We start from the raw sequence: 19,911 nt of genomic DNA, 5'->3' as shown, positions 1-19,911 counted from the left end.
TGGCCATGATTTTGGATTGAGATGTTCGACGAGCAGGTGTCCACATACTTTCGGTCATGTAGTGTGCAGTTTAACGAGAGCAGCTAGATGGTTTTGGTTACCAAGACTAAGTAATTTGTCTGTAGAACTCTACAGCCAGCAGATGGAGACACAGATACGCTACAGCCAGCAGATGGATATACAAAGACATGGAGACTCTACACCCAGCAGATGGATATACAGAGACATGGAGACTCTACACCCAGCAGATGGAGACAGAGACATGGAGACTCTACAGCCAGCAGATAGTAATACAGAGACATGGAGATTCTACAGCCAGCAGATGGAGACTCTACAGCCAGCAGATGGCAATACAGAGACATGGAGACTCTACAGCCAGCAGATAGTAATACAGAGACATGGAGATTCTACAGCCAGCAGATGGAGACTCTACAGCCAGCAGATGGCAATACAGAGACATGGAGACTCTACAGCCAGCAGATGGCAATACAGAGACATGGAGACTCTACAGCCAGCAGATGGAGACACAGAGACATGGAGACTCTACAGCAAGCAGATGGATATAGAGAGACATGGAGACTCTACAGCCAGCAGATGGAGACACAGAGACATGGAGACTCTACAGCAAGCAGATGGAACCACAGAGACATGGAGACTCTACAGCAAGCAGATGGATATAGAGAGACATGGAGCTCTACAGCCAGCAGATGGATATAGAGAGACATGGAGCTCTACAGCCAGCAGATGGAGACAGAGAGACATGGAGACTCTACAGCAAGCAGATGGATATAGAGAGACATGGAGCTCTACAGCCAGCAGATGGATAAACAGAGACATGGAGACTCTACAGCCAGCAGATGGAGACACAGAGACATGGAGACTCTACAGCCAGCAGATAGTGATACAGAGACACAGACAGGGACAAGCTGTCACACTTATTGGCTTCTTCTCTTCTCTGTAAACAGTTGTCCTGACTGAAGGTGTTTACTACAAAATAAATACAAGACAGTGTTTCACAGCAAAAAAATATACGAAGACTTGGTATTAATGTAAACTTTGAAAAGATTTTACAAAAGAAACAATTTAACCACCCTTGCAACAATTAAAAAAGGCATTGTATTTACACATTTTTACAAAAAAACAATACAAAACTGATGCAAATCCTTTGACTTGAAGCTTTCAGCATCTAGTACCAAAACAATTACACTTTCACACTATTTCATTGTATGTTTTTAAAATAATTGATTTCAAGAAAACCAAAAGAACAGTTGAATGTTCGACATCTGTCTAGAACAGCGCCGGAAGAAGATGGCTGCCGTTTTACAGCCCTCTAACCAATTGTACTATTATGTGTGTTTTTCCGCGTTATTTGTAATTTATTTTGTACATAATGTTTCTGCCATCGTCTCTTATAACCAAAGAGAGCTTCTGGATATCAGGACAGCGATTACTCACCTCGCGTTGGACGAACACTTTTTCTTCAACGAGGCGTTCGCGAAGGATATTCTACAGACTCCCGACAAGGCCCAGATCCCCGTCATTCGCGTGAGGAAGAGACGGAGATATCGTGGACGTGGGGTCGGGGTGCCTTGTAAGATCCGACGGCGAACGAGTAAACTGCCTCTCCCATCAATCCTATTAGCCAACGTTCAAGCTTTGGAGAATAAAATGGACGATTTAAGATTACGGTTATCCTACCAACGGGACATTAAAAACTGTAATATCTTATGTTTCACGGAGTCGTGGCTGAACGACGACAATGATAACATTCAGCTAGCAGGCTATACGCTACATCGGCAGGACAGAACGGCAGACTCGGGTAAGACGAGGGGTGGCGGTCTCTGTATATTTGTAAACAACAGCTGGTGCACCAAATCAAATACTAAGGAAGTCTCAAGGTTTTGCTCGCCTGAGGTAGAGTATCTTATGATAAGCTGCAGACCACACTATTTACCAAGAGAGTTTTCATCTATATTTTTCATAGCTGTCTATTTACCACCACAAACCAATGCTGGCATTAAGATTGCACTGAATGAGTTGTACAAGGCCATTAATCAACAGGAAAATGCTCATCCAGATGCAGCGCTCCTAGTAGCAGGGGACTTTAATGCAGGGAAACTTAAATCCGTTCTACCTAATTTCTACCAGCATGTTAAATGTGCAACCAGAGGGGAAAAAACTCTAGACCACCTTTACTCCACACACAGAGACGCATACAAAGCTCTCCCTCGCCCTCCATTTGGCAAATCTGACCATAACTCTATCCTCCTGATTCCTGCTTATAAGCAAAAACTGAAGCAGGAAGCACCAGTGATTCGGCTAATAAAAAAGTGGTCAGATGACGCAGATGCTAAGCTACAGGACTGTTTTGCTAGCACAGACTGGAACATGTTCCCGGGATTCTTCAGACAGCATTGAGGAGTACACCACATCAGTCACTGGCTTCATCAATAAGTGCATCGATGATGTCGTCCCCACAGTGACCGTGACGTACATACCCCAACCAGAAGCCATGGATTACAGGAAACATCCGCACTGAGCTAAAGGGTAGAGCTGCCGCTTTCAAGGAACGGGACTCTAACCCGGACGCTTATAAGAAATCCCGCTATGACCTCCGACGAACCATCAAACAGGCAAAGAGTCAATACAGGTCTAAGATTGAATCATACTACACTGGCTCTGACGCTCGTCGGATGTGGCAGGGCTTGAAAACTATTACAGACTACAAAGGGAAGCACAGCCGCGAGCTGCCCAGTGACACAAGCCTACCAGACGAGCTAAACCACTTCTATGCTCGCTTGAGGCAAGCAACACTGAAGCATGCATGAGAGCACCAGCTGTTCCGGACGACTATGTGATCACGCTCTCCGTAGCCGATGTGAGTAAGACTTTTAAGCAGGTCAACATTCACAAGGCCGCAGGGCCAGACGGATTACCAGGACGTGTACTCCGAGCATGTGCTGACCAACTGGCAAGTGTCTTCACTGACATTTTCAACATGTCCCTGACTGAGTCTGTAATACCAACATGTTTCAAGCAGACCACCATAGTCCCCGTGCCCAATAACTCTAAGATAACCTGCCTAAATGACTACCGACCCGTGGCACTGACGTCTGTAGCCATGAAGTGCTTTGAAAGACTGGTCATGGCTCACATCAACAGCATAATCCCAGAAACCCTAGACCCACTCCAATTTGCATACCGCCCCAACAGATCCACAGATGATGCAATCTCTATCGCACTCCACACTGCCCTTTCCCACCTGGACAAGAGGAACACCTACGTGAGAATGCTATTCATTGACTACAGCTCAGCATTCAACACCATAGTGCCCTCAAAGCTCATCACTAAGCTAAGGATCCTGGGACTAAACATCTCCCTCTGCAACTGGATCCTGGACTTCCTGACGGGCCGCCCCAGGTGGTAAGGGTAGGTAACAACACATCTGCCACACTGATCCTCAACACGGGGCCCCCTCAGGGGTGCGTGCTCAGTCCCCTCCTGTACTCTCTGTTCACCCATGACTGCATGGCCAGGCACGACTCCAACACCATCATTAAGTTTGCCGACGACACAACAGTGGTAGGCCTGATCACCGACAACGATGAGACAGCCTATAGGGAGGAGGTCAGAGATCTGGCCGTGTGGTGCCAGGACAACAACCTCTCCCTCAACGTGACCAAGACAAAGGAGATGATTGTGGACTACAGGAAAAAAAAGAGGACTGAGCACGCCCCCCATTCTCATCGACGGGCTGTAGTGGAACAGGTTGAGAGCTTCAAGTTCCTTGGTGTCCACATCACCAACGAACTATCATGGTCCAAACACACCAAGACAGTCGTGAAGAGGGCACGACAAAGCCTATTCCCCTCAGGAGACTAAAAAGATTTGGCATGGGTCCTCAGATCCTCAAAAAATTCTACAGCTGCACCATCGAGAGCATCCTGACTGGTTGCATCACCGCCTGGTATGGCAACTGCTTGGCCTCTGACCGCAAGGCACTACAGAGGGTAGTGCGTACGGCCCAGTACATCACAGGGGCAAAGCTCCCTGCCATCCAGGACCTCTATACCAGGCGGTGTCAGAGGAAGGCCCTCAAAATTGTCAAAGACTCCAGTCACCCTAGTCATAGACTGTTCTCTCTGCTACCGCACGGCAAGCGGTACCGGAGTGCCAAGTCTAGGTCCAAAAGACTTCTCAACAGCTTCTACCCCCAAGCCATAAGACTCCTGGAACAGCTAATCATGGCTACCCGGACTATTTGCACTGCCCCCCCCACCCCATACTTTTTACGCTGCTGCTACTCTGTTAAGTATTTATGCATAGTCACTTTAACTCTACCCACATGTACATATTACCTCAACTACCTCAACTAGCCGGTGCCCCCCGCACATTGACTATGCAACGGTACCCCCTGTATATATAGCCTCCCTACTGTCACTTTATTCTATTGTATATATAGCCTCCCTACTGTCACTTTATTTTTACTTCTGCTCTTTTTTTCTCAACACTTTTTTGTTGTTGTTTTATTCTTACTTTTTTGTTTAAAATAAATGCACTGTTGGTTAAGGGCTGTAAGTAAGCATTTCACTGTAATGTCTGCACCTGTTGTATTCAGCACATGTGACCAATAAAATTTGATTTGATTTGATTTGATTTGATCTATATGCTTTGGCAGAAACATCAGATGTGTGCCCCCTTCCTAAAGTAGGAACCCTGGAGGGTTATCAAAACAAGGAAATCCTATATTAATAACTTCAGGTACAGCAAAATACATAACTTCACCAACCCCACTTTATCTACATTATATTTTTAAATGTTGGAATGATAGTTCACAGAATCATTAGCCTGATTATTAGAACATCTGTAATAAAAGCCTGGCGTTGTTGCAGAACTTTATATCCTCATTTATAAAACAGCTTTATGTTTCTGTTGTCTGAGCTTACTTAACTCGTCCAATAGTCAAAACTCGACCAAAATGTAGTTACAAGTTGAGAGTGAAGCTAAGGGTTTAGAGGACTCCCTCGGAGGAATATGGCTTCATAGACACTGAAAAATAATAACATCTCATGCTTTAGGTTTACATAATGGGTCTTACTAGTGGTTGAGTTGTTTATAATTTCGTCAAAAGATTTATTGATTCAGTTTAGCCATAGATGTAAGCGATTAATCAGGTTCCCGGTTTGATTTTATGGCCTCAGAATTTCCTCTATTTACTAACATCTAAATTTAGACATTTTCTCCATGAAAAACAACCCTTCTTTCAAAAGGGGTTAGATTGAGATGAAGGATTCAGTGACGTGTTAGCAGCAAATGTTCTCTGAATCTTCCCTCTTGCTTATCGGCCTCGCCATTGAATCTGCCCAGTATCACACCCAGGTCAGTCGGTACTCACCTCCATGCACCAGCTACCTCTGTTACACATGTAACATACCATCTAACCCTAACCTCTGTTACACATGTAACATACCATCTAACCCTAACCTCTGTTACACATGTAACATACCATCTAACCCTAACCTCTGTTACACATGTAACATACCATCTAACCCTAACCTCTGTTACAGATGTAACATAACATCTAACCCTAACCTCTGTTACAGATGTAACATAACATCTAACCCTAACCTCTGTTACAGATGTAACATAACATCTAACCCTAACCACTGTTACAGATGTAACATAACATCTAACCCTAACCTCTGTTACAGATGTAACATAACATCTAACCCTAACCTCTGTTACAGATGTAACATACCATCTAACCCTAACCTCTGTTACAGATGTAACATACCATCTAACCCTAACCTCTGTTACAGATGTAACATACCATCTAACCCTAACCTCTGTTACAGATGTAACATAACATCTAACCCTAACCTCTGTTACAGATGTAACATACCATCTAACCCTAACCTCTGTTACAGATATAACATACCATCTAACCCTAACCTCTGTTACAGATGTAACATACCATCTAACCCTAACCTCTGTTACAGATGTCACTTCATCACTTACAGACACAGCTGCTTAGAAGCTGCCAAGACGTATCACACACTCTTAATGCCTCTTACACACAGGAAGGGTTAATAACCTTACACACAGGAAGGGTTAATAACCTTACACACAGGAAGGGTTAATAACCTTACACACAGGAAGGGTTAACCTTACACACAGGAAGGGTTAATAACCTTACACACAGGAAGGGTTAATAACCTTACACACAGGAAGGGTTAACCTTACACACAGGAAGGGTTAACCTTACACACAGGAAGGGTTAACCTTACACACAGGAAGGGTTAATAACCTTACACACAGGAAGGGTTAATAACCTTACACACAGGAAGGGTTAATAACCTTACACACAGGAAGGGTTAATAACCTTACACACAGGAAGGGTTAATAACCTTACACACAGGAAGGGTTAATAACCTTACACACAGGAAGGGTTAATAACCTTACACACAGGAAGGGTTAATAACCTTACACACAGGAAGGGTTAATAACCTTACACACAGGAAGGGTTAATAACCTTACACACAGGAAGGGTTAATAACCTTACACACAGGAAGGGTTAATAACCTTACACACAGGAAGGGTTAACCTTACACACAGGAAGGGTTAATAACCTTACACACAGGAAGGGTTAATAACCTTACACACAGGAAGGGTTAATAACCTTACACACAGGAAGGGTTAATAACCTTACACACAGGAAGGGTTAATAACCGTACACACAAGAAGGGTTAATAACCTTACACACAGGAAGGGTTAATAACATTACACACAGGAAGGGTTAATAACCTTACACACAGGAAGGGTTAATAACCTTACACACAGGAAGGGTTAATAACCTTACACACAGGAAGGGTTAATAACCTTACACACAGGAAGGGTTAATAACCTTACAAACAGGAAGGGTTAATAACCTTACACACAGGAAGGGTTAACATTACACACAGGAAGGGTTCATAACCTTACACACAGGAAGGGTTAACCTTACACACAGGAAGGGTTCATAACCTTACACACAGGAAGGGTTAATAACCTTACACACAGGAAGGGTTAACCTTACACACAGGAAGGGTTAATAACCTTACACACAGGAAGGGTTAATAACCTTACACACAGGAAGGGTTAACCTTACACACAGGAAGGGTTAATAACATTACACACAGGAAGGGTTAATAACCTTACACACAGGAAGGGTTAATAACCTTACACACAGGAAGGGTTAATAACCTTACACACAGGAAGGGTTAATAACCTTACACACAGGAAGGGTTAATAACCTTACACACAGGAAGGGTTAATAACCGTACACACAGGAAGGGTTAATAACCTTACACACAGGAAGGGTTAATAACATTACACACAGGAAGGGTTAATAACCTTACACACAGGAAGGGTTAATAACCTTACACACAGGAAGGGTTAATAACCTTACACACAGGAAGGGTTAATAACCTTACACACATGAAGGGTTAATAACCTTACACACAGGAAGGGTTAATAACCTTACACACAGGAAGGGTTAATAACCTTACACACAGGAAGGGTTAACCTTACACACAGGAAGGGTTAACCTTACACACAGGAAGGGCTAATAACCTTACACACAGGAAGGGTTAATAACCTTACACACAGGAAGGGTTAACCTTACACACAGGAAGGGTTAATAACCTTACACACAGGAAGGGTTAACCTTACACACAGGAAGGGTTAATAACCCTTACACACAGGAAGGGTTAATAACCTTACACACAGGAAGGGTTAACCTTACACACAGGAAGGGTTAACCTTACACACAGGAAGGGTTAACCTTACACACAGGAAGGGTTAATAACCTTACACACAGGAAGGGTTAATAACCTTACACACAGGAAGGGTTAAAAACCTTACACACAGGAAGGGTTAATAACCTTACACACAGGAAGGGTTAATAACCTTACACACAGGAAGGGTTAATAACCTTACACACAGGAAGGGTTAACCTTACACACAGGAAGGGCTAATAACCTTACACACAGGAAGGGTTAATAACCTTACACACAGGAAGGGTTAATAACCTTACACACAGGAAGGGTTAATAACCTTACACACAGGAAGGGTTAACCTTACACACAGGAAGGGTTAATAACCTTACACACAGGAAGGGCTAATAACCTTACACACAGGAAGGGTTAATAACCTTACACACAGGAAGGGTTAATAACCTTACACACAGGAAGGGTTAACCTTACACACAGGAAGGGTTAACCTTACACACAGGAAGGGCTAATAACCTTACACACAGGAAGGGTTAATAACCTTACACACAGGAAGGGTTAATAACCTTACACACAGGAAGGGTTAACCTTACACACAGGAAGGGTTAACCTTACACACAGGAAGGGTTAACCTTACACACAGGAAGGGCTAATAACCTTACACACAGGAAGGGTTAATAACCTTACACACAGGAAGGGTTAATAACCTTACACACAGGAAGGGTTAACCTTACACACAGGAAGGGTTAACCTTACACACAGGAAGGGCTAATAACCTTACACACAGGAAGGGTTAATAACCTTACACACAGGAAGGGTTAATAACCTTACACACAGGAAGGGTTAATAACCTTACACACAGGAAGGGTTAATAACCTTACACACAGGAAGGGTTAATAACCTTACACACAGGAAGGGTTAACCTTACACACAGGAAGGGTTAACCTTACACACAGGAAGGGCTAATAACCTTACACACAGGAAGGGTTAATAACCTTACACACAGGAAGGGTTAACCTTACACACAGGAAGGGTTAATAACCTTACACACAGGAAGGGTTAACCTTACACACAGGAAGGGTTAATAACCTTACACACAGGAAGGGTTAATAACCTTACACACAGGAAGGGTTAACCTTACACACAGGAAGGGTTAACCTTACACACAGGAAGGGTTAACCTTACACACAGGAAGGGTTAATAACCTTACACACAGGAAGGGTTAATAACCTTACACACAGGAAGGGTTAAAAACCTTACACACAGGAAGGGTTAATAACCTTACACACAGGAAGGGTTAATAACCTTACACACAGGAAGGGTTAATAACCTTACACACAGGAAGGGTTAACCTTACACACAGGAAGGGCTAATAACCTTACACACAGGAAGGGTTAATAACCTTACACACAGGAAGGGTTAATAACCTTACACACAGGAAGGGTTAATAACCTTACACACAGGAAGGGTTAACCTTACACACAGGAAGGGTTAATAACCTTACACACAGGAAGGGCTAATAACCTTACACACAGGAAGGGTTAATAACCTTACACACAGGAAGGGTTAATAACCTTACACACAGGAAGGGTTAACCTTACACACAGGAAGGGTTAACCTTACACACAGGAAGGGTTAACCTTACACACAGGAAGGGCTAATAACCTTACACACAGGAAGGGTTAATAACCTTACACACAGGAAGGGTTAATAACCTTACACACAGGAAGGGTTAACCTTACACACAGGAAGGGTTAACCTTACACACAGGAAGGGTTAACCTTACACACAGGAAGGGCTAATAACCTTACACACAGGAAGGGTTAATAACCTTACACACAGGAAGGGTTAATAACCTTACACACAGGAAGGGTTAACCTTACACACAGGAAGGGTTAACCTTACACACAGGAAGGGCTAATAACCTTACACACAGGAAGGGTTAATAACCTTACACACAGGAAGGGTTAACCTTACACACAGGAAGGGTTAATAACCTTACACACAGGAAGGGTTAACCTTACACACAGGAAGGGTTAACCTTACACACAGGAAGGGTTAATAACCTTACACACAGGAAGGGTTAATAACCTTACACACAGGAAGGGCTAATAACCTTACACACAGGAAGGGTTAACCTTACACACAGGAAGGGTTAACCTTACACACAGGAAGGGTTAACCTTACACACAGGAAGGGTTAATACCTACACAGGGAAGGGTTAATAACCTTACACACAGGAAGGGTTAACCTTACACACAGGAAGGGTTAATAACCTTACACACAGGAAGGGTTAATAACCGTACACACAGGAAGGGTTAATAACCTTACACACAGGAAGGGTTAACCTTACACACAGGAAGGGCTAATAACCTTACACACAGGAAGGGTTAACCTTACACACAGGAAGGGTTAATAACCGTACACACAGGAAGGGTTAATAACCGTACACACAGGAAGGGTTAATAACCTTACACACAGGAAGGGTTAACCTTACACACAGGAAGGGCTAATAACCTTACACACAGGAAGGGTTAACCTTACACACAGGAAGGGTTAATAACCGTACACACAGGAAGGGTTAATAACCTTACACACAGGAAGGGTTAACCTTACACACAGGAAGGGCTAATAACCTTACACACAGGAAGGGTTAACCTTACACACAGGAAGGGTTAATAACCGTACACACAGGAAGGGTTAATAACCGTACACACAGGAAGGGTTAATAACCTTACACACAGGAAGGGTTAACCTTACACACAGGAAGGTAAGGCTGAACGATTTTGGAAAATAATCTAATTGCGATTTTTTGCCCCCAATATTGCGATTGCGATTTAATATGCGATTTAATTTATTTATCCTTTTTCCCCTACAAAACATAATGAATGATTTAAATATGACCAACACAATAGTATATACATTTAGTGTGAAATGTTCTTTCCCATAGGCTGGGTCTATTTGTTAGAATTAAATTCAAACATGTATGACTTGAAATAAATGACATTTTTATTGAACTGCTCATTACAGAAACATCTGTGGCTTTGCCACTGTGCATTTAAATAATTTAAACAAAGGCATGAACTTTGTAAACACTGTGTGCAAAAGGTACAGTCTTAAGAAAAAAATAATTTTAAATTGTATGTATCTTACTGCTCCCAAGTCAGTAACATTTCACACAACTGAAACAAGGAATTTGCTTTGAAAATATTTTGTAAAATCAAAGTAAATAAAGTTATAAATAAAAAATGAGAAATGCACTTTTAATTTAGACAAACTATTTTTATAAACGATTTGAATATTATAATATAAAATAGATGAGCCTCACTTATCTCAAGTACACAACAATAACACACCACACAGACTAAAGTTCACTACGAGTATGGCACTGCCAGCCATACTTATCCAACAGTTCTGTTCTCAGTGGCTCACAGGTTTTTTGCTAAGAAAACCAGAATATTGACTTTTTCTGGCTTCAAGGATGAGCGAGTGCAAGTCACAATATTCCCTCCTGTGCTAAAAAAGACGCTCTGAGGGGAGCGCTGTGCAGGTACACAAAGATACTTGCGTGCCATGGTGCACAACTGTGGGTAGCTGATCTTGTGCACCCTCCACCAAGCCAATGGATCATCTTCTCCATCAATGGTAGGAGTCATCAGGTAATTGTTTATCTCTGCCTCTGCGACATCTTCAAGATTTACAGGCAAAGAAGGAGAGGCTGAACTGGTCTTGAAAAAACTGCCAAGAGACCTCTTCGTCTTTTCCCCCAAGGACTGTGCACTTTGAGGCATCTGAACAGTTTCAGTACGAGACCTCTTCTCCTATTAGATGAAAACAACAGCCATTAGTTTTCCAGTTAGATTTTACAGAAAATTTTTGTTTTTGTGAAATACATAATTATTTACCCAATGATATGTACGTTGTGCCAAGTCTACTATCTCTGTCTTCAGACGAGTCTTGATAGCAGGGATGTTGTCTGTACTGATGTACTGTATTTTGAACCTAGGGTCCAGGAAACAGGCAACATCCAAAAGCTCCTGGATGTTTGGGTCTCCATATTTGTTATTGAGGTATGCTAGGACTTTGGTTTTTATTGATTTAGTCAGGTCAGTGTCCTCAGCATCTTCAGCCAGGACTGATGTGGCAAAAAGGTGGAGAACTGGCTTGAGGTAGGAGATGCTTACATACTCCTCTCCAGAAAGAGCATCAGTAAACTCCAGTAGAGGATGCAGTGCCTTGTGAATCGACTCCAACACGTCAATATCCTGCCAGGTTGGGATAAGGGAGCGTGCATATCGATCTCCAGACAATACCTGAGAAATGGCTTTGGCCTGTTCAAGCACTCTGGCAATCATCATTTCTTTAGAACCCCATCTTGTTGGGCACTCCGTTATGAGGTTGTGCTCAGGGAGTTTGAGCTCTCTCTGTGCCTCCGTCAGGGCTGCTTTCTTCTTCCAACTGTGGGAAAAGTGCCCCACCAGCTTCCTGCACAGTGCTGTTGCCCTTGACACTCTGTCATCTTTGAGTGCATTTTCTAAAAGAAATAAAAAGTAGTGTATTACACACAATTTGAGTTTTGATACAAGGCTCTCACTATTACACACTCAAATTAGCTGTAATTCTGAAATACACACATCCACAACACATCCTCTCTCTCTCTCTCAATTCAAAGGGTCTTTATTTGCATGTCAATTCTCTCTCTCTTTCTCTCTCTCTCTCTCTCATAAACACTAAAAAAACATGTAAAAAACAAAAACAAGAAAAGAAAAAAATGCAGGTGGGCATTCCACCACAGACAGACATATGATATAAGCAAGTAAAATGAATTTACATATTAGAAAAGGAGTGGAAGTATGAATTTATTTAATCCCATCCGATTTATATAATATCATTTATATATATTTGTATATTCAGCTTTACTAATCGACGCATCTCTCTCTCTCGCACTCACACACACACACACACACACACACACACACACACACACACACACACACACACACACACACACACACACACACACACACACACACACACACACACACACACACGATAACTTACCAATGGCAAGATGTAATCTGTGGCCAAAACATTGGAGCCTCGTCCATTCATTAAGCCGCGCAGCAAGCACCATATTCGACGCGTTGTCCGTCGTGATGCAGACGTGATTCTCCTCGTGGAGATCCCAGCTGACAAGCCCCTTCTCTCAGGCCGGCTGCAATATTTTCCCCTGTGTGATCGTCTGGGAAGTAGGTAGTTTGTAGGCAGCGAGCTCGGAGGTTGAAATCTTCATCAATAAAATGGACTGTAAGACTCTGGTACGGCTCAGCTGTGCGGCTTGACCACATATCAGTAGTGCTAGCAAAAAACTCCACCGTTTTAAGTTCCGCGGCGACTTTCTCTTTGCACTTTTTGTACAGCTCCGGTATGGCAGTCTGACTGAAGTATGTGCGGGAGGGTATACTGTAACGTTTATCAAGCGTATGTATTAATGCCATGAACCCAGGCTTGGTCACCGTGCTGAGAGGCATCATATCTTTGGCTATGAACTCGGTTATTGTCCGAGTGATTTCTCCGTGCCGTTTTGAATTACGTTCATACGGAGTGACACTTTCGAACATTTCTGTCAGTGATCCCTGTCTTGAGGTATTTGGCTTGTCTCGCGCACTGATGCTCGGCATTTTGGTCATACAACTGTCATGCATTGATTTGTGGTATTTTTTTAAGTGCTGAAACAGGTTTGTAGTGTTACCCCGTGAAGTAGCAATCGGAGCACGGCATGCTCTGCACAACACCTGATGCTGCTCAGCATCTTCTTTTTTAAAACCAAAATAGTTCCACACCACCGACGTGCTGTTCCTCTTCGATATTAAAGTATCAGCTGTGTCAGTTTCTGACTGTTCCGTCGAGCAAGAGGCCATTGCGCTGGACAGCATGAAAAGTCGCGTCACGTGACCACCTCAAATCGCGCACGTTGCGATTAGAAAATCGCGTTCAGTCAAATCGCGATATTATCGCGAATGCAATTAATCGTTCAGCCCTACAGGAAGGGCTAATAACCTTACACACAGGAAGGGCTAATAACCTTACACACAGGAAGGGTTAATAACCTTACACACAGGAAGGGCTAATAACCTTACACACAGGAAGGGTTAACCTTACACACAGGAAGGGTTAACCTTACACACAGGAAGGGTTAACCTTACACACAGGAAGGGTTAACCTTACACACAGGAAGGGTTAATAACCTTACACACAGGAAGGGTTAATAACCTTACACACAGGAAGGGTTAATAACCTTACACACAGGAAGGGTTAACCTTACACACAGGAAGGGTTAATAACCTTACACACAGGAAGGGTTAACCTTACACACAGGAAGGGTTAACCTTACACACAGGAAGGGTTAATAACCTTACACACAGGAAGGGTTAATAACCTTACACACAGGAAGGGTTAACCTTACACACAGGAAGGGTTAATAACCTTACACACAGGAAGGGTTAACCTTACACACAGGAAGGGTTAATAACCTTACACACAGGAAGGGTTAATAACCTTACACACAGGAAGGGTTAATAACCTTACACACAGGAAGGGTTAATAACCTTACACACAGGAAGGGTTAATAACCTTACACACAGGAAGGGTTAATAACCTTACACACAGGAAGGGTTAACCTTACACACAGGAAGGGTTAATAACCTTACACACAGGAAGGGTTAATAACCTTACACACAGGAAGGGTTAATAACCTTACACACAGGAAGGGTTAATAACCTTACACACAGGAAGGGTTAATAACCTTACACACAGGAAGGGTTAATAACCTTACACACAGGAAGGGTTAACCTTACACACAGGAAGGGTTAATAACCTTACACACAGGAAGGGTTAATAACCTTACACACAGGAAGGGTTAATAACCTTACACACAGGAAGGGTTAACCTTACACACAGGAAGGGTTAACCTTACACACAGGAAGGGTTAATAACCTTACACACAGGAAGGGTTAATAACCTTACACACAGGAAGGGTTAATAACATTACACACAGGAAGGGTTAATAACCTTACACACAGGAAGGGTTAATAACCTTACACACAGGAAGGGTTAATAACCTTACACACAGGAAGGGTTAACCTTACACACAGGAAGGGTTAATAACCTTACACACAGGAAGGGTTAACCTTACACACAGGAAGGGTTAATAACCTTACACACAGGAAGGGTTAATAACCTTACACACAGGAAGGGTTAACCTTACACACGGAAGGGTTACCTTACACACAGGAAGGGTTAATAACCTTACACACAGGAAGGGTTAATCCTTACACACAGGAAGGGTTAATAACCTTACACACAGGAAGGGTTAATAACCTTACACACAGGAAGGGTTAATAACATTACACACAGGATGGGTTAATAACCTTACACACAGGAAGGGTTAATAACCTTACACACAGGAAGGGTTAATAACATTACACACAGGAAGGGTTAATAACCTTACACACAGGAAGGGTTAATAACCTTACACACAGGAAGGAACCACAGGAAGGGTTAATAACCTTACACACAGGAAGGGTTAACCTTACACACAGGAAGGGTTAATAACCTTACACACAGGAAGGGTTAATAACCTTACACACAGGAAGGGTTAATAACCTTACACACAGGAAGGGTTAACCTTACACACAGGAAGGGTTAACCTTACACACAGGAAGGGTTAACCTTACACACAGGAAGGGTTAATAACCTTACACACAGGAAGGGTTAACCTTACACACTATTTTCCATTCTGTTCCACTTAAACACTTTATTGTTTTCAACACTTCATAATGCACATCAAACTCAACAAACCACAAACAACCTGAACCACATTAAATGTCCAACTCATCTCCTACTGCACAGCTCCACCTCCACGACTCCTAACCCCTGACCTCACCCTAAACCCTGATCTCACATATGTCCCACAATCCCATCTGGCTGCCTGCTCCTCATCACCCAACTTCAACAGATTGTCAAGTTAGTTATCAAGTGCCATCATTCAAGTCTCTAGAGTTATGTTAAATCGATTGAAAATCTCATATTCTTTCAAATAATATGAATGTAAATTCCATAATTGATTTTATAAATGCTGTTTAATAAATGTGTAGTATTTTTAAAGCTGTTTAATAAAGATGTACTATGATGAGAGAATATGAACAGTCCACACTAAGCTGCTCTCCAGCCCTCGTTAAGGACAGCAGCTACTATAGAACACTAAGCTGCTCTCCAGCCCTCGTTAAGGACAGCAGCTACTATAGAACACCAAGCTGCTCTCCAGCCCTCGTTAAGGACAACAGCTACTGTAGAACACCAAGCTGCTCTCCAGCCCTCGTTAAGGACAACAGCTACTATAGAACACTAAGCTGCTCTCCAGCCCTCGTTAAGGACAGCAGCTACTATAGAACACCAAGCTGCTCTCCAGCCCTCGTTAAGGACAACAGCTACTGTAGAACACCAAGCTGCTCTCCAGCCCTCGTTAAGGACAACAGCTACTATAGAACACTAAGCTGCTCTCCAGCCCTCGTTAAGGACAGCAGCTACTATAGAACACCAAGCTGCTCTCCAGCCCTCGTTAAGGACAACAGCTACTGTAGAACACCAAGCTGCTCTCCACCCCTCGTTAAAGACAACAGCTACTATAGAACACCAAGCTGCTCTCCAGCCCTCGTTAAGGACAACAGCTACTATAGAACACCAAGCTGCTCTCCAGCCCTCGTTAAGGACAACAGCTACTATAGAACACTAAGCTGCTCACCAGCCCTCGTTAAGGACAATAGCTACTGTAGAACACCAAGCTGCTCTCCACCCCTCGTTAAAGACAACAGCTACTATAGAACACCAAGCTGCTCTCCAGCCCTCGTTAAGGACAACAGCTACTATAGAACACCAAGCTGCTCTCCAGCCCTCGTTAAGGACAACAGCTACTATAGAACACTAAGCTGCTCACCAGCCCTCGTTAAGGACAATAGCTACTATAGAACACCAAGCTGCTCTCCAGCCGTCGTTAAGGACAATAGCTACTATAGAACACCAAGCTGCTCTCCAGCCCTCGTTAAGGACAATAGCTACTATAGAACACCAAGCTGCTCTCCAGCCCTCGTTAAGGACAATAGCTACTATAGAACACCAAGCTGCTCTCCAGCCCTCGTTAAGGACAATAGCTACTATAGAACACCAAGCTGCTCTCCAGCCCTCGTTAAGGACAACAGCTACTATAGAACACCAAGCTGCTCTCCAGCCGTCGTTAAGGACAATAGCTACTATAGAACACCAAGCTGCTCTCCAGCCGTCGTTAAGGACAACAGCTACTATAGAACACTAAGCTGCTCTCCAGCCCTCGTTAAGGACAATAGCTACTATAGAACACCAAGCTGCTCTCCAGCCCTCGTTAAGGACAATAGCTACTATAGAACACCAAGCTGCTCTCCAGCCCTCGTTAAGGACAATAGCTACTATAGAACACCAAGCTGCTCTCCAGCCGTCGTTAAGGACAATAGCTACTATAGAACACCAAGCTGCTCTCCAGCCGTCGTTAAGGACAACAGCTACTATAGAACACTAAGCTATAGCTACTAGATACCTTGACCACGTTTCTCCTGCTCTTCCTTGCACAGTGTCAGTCCTCATTCATCTTTGAGTGGTTGGTATTTTGTTATTCAATTATTTCCTAATTCGTTTGTTTAGTAAAAATCTTCAAAATCTTATATTGGTGCAAGTCAATATTAGGAAGGTGTTCCTGATGTTTTGTTCACTCAGTATATGTAACGTGGCACTACAGTGCTGTCTTCTGTTGAACCAGAGGAAATGTGGACTAGGCTACTATTGAACCAGAGGAAATGTGGACTAGGCTACTATTGAACCAGAGGAAATGTGGACTAGGCTACTATTGAACCAGAGGAAATGTGGACTAGGCTACTATTGAACCAGAGGAAATGTGGACTAGGCTACTATTGAACCAGAGGAAATGTGGACTAGGCTACTATTGAACCAGAGGAAATGTGGACTAGGCTACTATTGAACCAGAGGAAATGTGGACTAGGCTACTATTGAACCAGAGGAAATGTGGACTAGGCTACTATTTATCACATTTATAGTAGAGAGGAATCATATTTATTAAAAAGCAAGACATCATGTACCATAGCCTGTTAATAGAGCCCCACTGTGGCAGTGTCATAATACCCAGAAATCCTAGCGGTCAAACAGGGAAATGGTAGTTTTTCCACCATTCATTTTTCCCATAGGGGATTTTAGAAACACTTAAAATAAGGGCTGTGTTTTGTGTAGTCTTACCCTGGGGTGACGTTTTGATAACCGTGTAAATCTCTCTAGGACAAGGTGACTTTTATCAATTACTCTCAGATTAGAAAACGCTAATCCGCATCAAAGTAGACATCATGCAAAACTACAAATCCCTGCAAGCTCCTGCATGTCACCTCTAGCTGAGACCTTTGCTGACAGGTATTGTGTCAATTTAAAACTTGCACAAGTCAGTTCAAAACTACATTTAGCTAACATTAGATAGTTAATCCAGAGATTCTTACCTTTGCCTCGATTCGGCTGTCTCGTCCAGATCATCAAGGCATTTGTAGTTCTTTATGATAGCCACATTAGCAGCTATTGTAATTAGCATTTCATTTTGTGGGTGTAAATACAGGTGAATATATTGATGAAAGTCACCTAATCCTAAAGAGATTTACACGGTTATCAAAACGTCATGCCAGGGTAAGTCTACACCAGTGCAGGATCCTCAGAGGAGGAAGGGGAGGACCATCCTCCTCAGTGAATTTCAGAAATATAAAAATGGTAAAACATTGAAAGATATCCTTTTTAGATAAAACTATCTGAAATATATTAATGTCACCAAATAATTGAATAAAACACACTGTTTTGCAATGAAGGTCTACAGTAGCCTCAACAGCACTCTGTAGGGTAGCACCATGGTGTAGCCGGAGGACAGCTAGCTTCCGTCCTCCTCTGGGTACATTGACTTCAATATAAAACCTAGGAGGCTCATGGTTCTCACCCCCTTATATAGACTTACACAGTAATTATGACAACTTCAGAGCTCTTGCAGCATGAACTGACATGTTGTCCACCCAATCAAAGGATCAGAGAATGAATCTAGTACTGAAAGCATAAGCTACAGCTAGCTAGCACTGCAGTGCATAATATGTGGTGAGTAGTTGACTCAAAGAGAGAGAAAGACAATAGTTGAACAGTTTTGAACAAATTAATTTATTCCAAAATGAAGGAGAAGTAAGAGAGAGTCATTTTTTTCCACTTTCAGTTTCACTTACTTAGCTAGCAAATGCAGCTGCCTAGTTTAGTTACTCAAACACCCGGCTCAAACAAAGGGATGCTATGTTAGCCAGCTGGCTATGACTATCCAACACAACACTGGAACTCTTCCAAGTCAAGGTAAGCTTTTGGTTTTATTAATTTATTGCCACCGGGGCCGCTGGTGTAACTGCTTACTGACTGTACACTGTAATGTTACTGCATGATTATAGAGGGTTTACTAACACATTAGTTCTATTATCTACGTTGACTAGGACGTTACTTTAGCTAATATGATGACAACGGTGTAGACTGTGTAGCGGTTATGACATGGTTTGGCTTGGAAAGGTTTTTTCACCTGGTCACATACAGCTGATGTGTTGTTCATTGAAGTCCACAAACAAAGGGAAGAGGTGAGAGGAGGAGAGTGCATAGATGCTAGAATGAATACAACGTGGCTGCTATGAAAGTGAACTGTGTTTATGCGTGATCAGGGGTGTATTCATTCGGCCAATTTTGTTGAAAAACTTTTCTTAAATGGAAGCAAACGAAACAGGGATAAAAAAATACCTGAATTTGTCCAATAGAAACTCTCGTTTGCAACTTTTGGACTAATGATTACACCCTAGATCAGCTAGATCCAGGTAAGTGTGTGCAAGGCGGTATTGAACGTGTCACTGTCATCTCAAATGTATCTCTTGACCTGTGTGCACCTACGTTGTAAACTTTTATTCATAGGCTAGGTTGTAGCAACCTCATGATGGGTAAAGGGAACATTAGAGTATCATGTAGTAGCCTAAACCTATCGCTGTTACAT

General features: G+C 42.7%; 1 protein-coding gene across 1 annotated transcript in view; it reads right to left on the bottom strand.

Moving 5' to 3' along the window:
• The window catches only part of LOC123484003 (E3 SUMO-protein ligase ZBED1-like), a 39,295-nt gene extending 26,332 nt beyond the window's left edge, over window positions 1-12,963 (bottom strand). The window contains exons 1-3 of the mRNA XM_045214018.1: window positions 12,831-12,963; window positions 11,675-12,303; window positions 11,297-11,590 (exon numbers count right to left, since the gene is read on the bottom strand). Of these exons, the coding sequence (XP_045069953.1) occupies window positions 11,297-11,590; window positions 11,675-12,303; window positions 12,831-12,903 (996 nt within the window). The 5' untranslated portion in view covers window positions 12,904-12,963. The remainder of the gene's footprint in view (window positions 1-11,296; window positions 11,591-11,674; window positions 12,304-12,830) is intronic.
• Between the last annotated feature and the right edge of the window lie 6,948 nt (window positions 12,964-19,911).

This window comes from Coregonus clupeaformis, unplaced genomic scaffold (genome assembly GCF_020615455.1).
Source record: "Coregonus clupeaformis isolate EN_2021a unplaced genomic scaffold, ASM2061545v1 scaf0182, whole genome shotgun sequence".
Taxonomy (NCBI): domain Eukaryota; kingdom Metazoa; phylum Chordata; class Actinopteri; order Salmoniformes; family Salmonidae; genus Coregonus; species Coregonus clupeaformis.
Note: the sequence above shows the minus strand (reverse complement) of the source record. Positions and strands in the feature narration are given on the sequence as shown.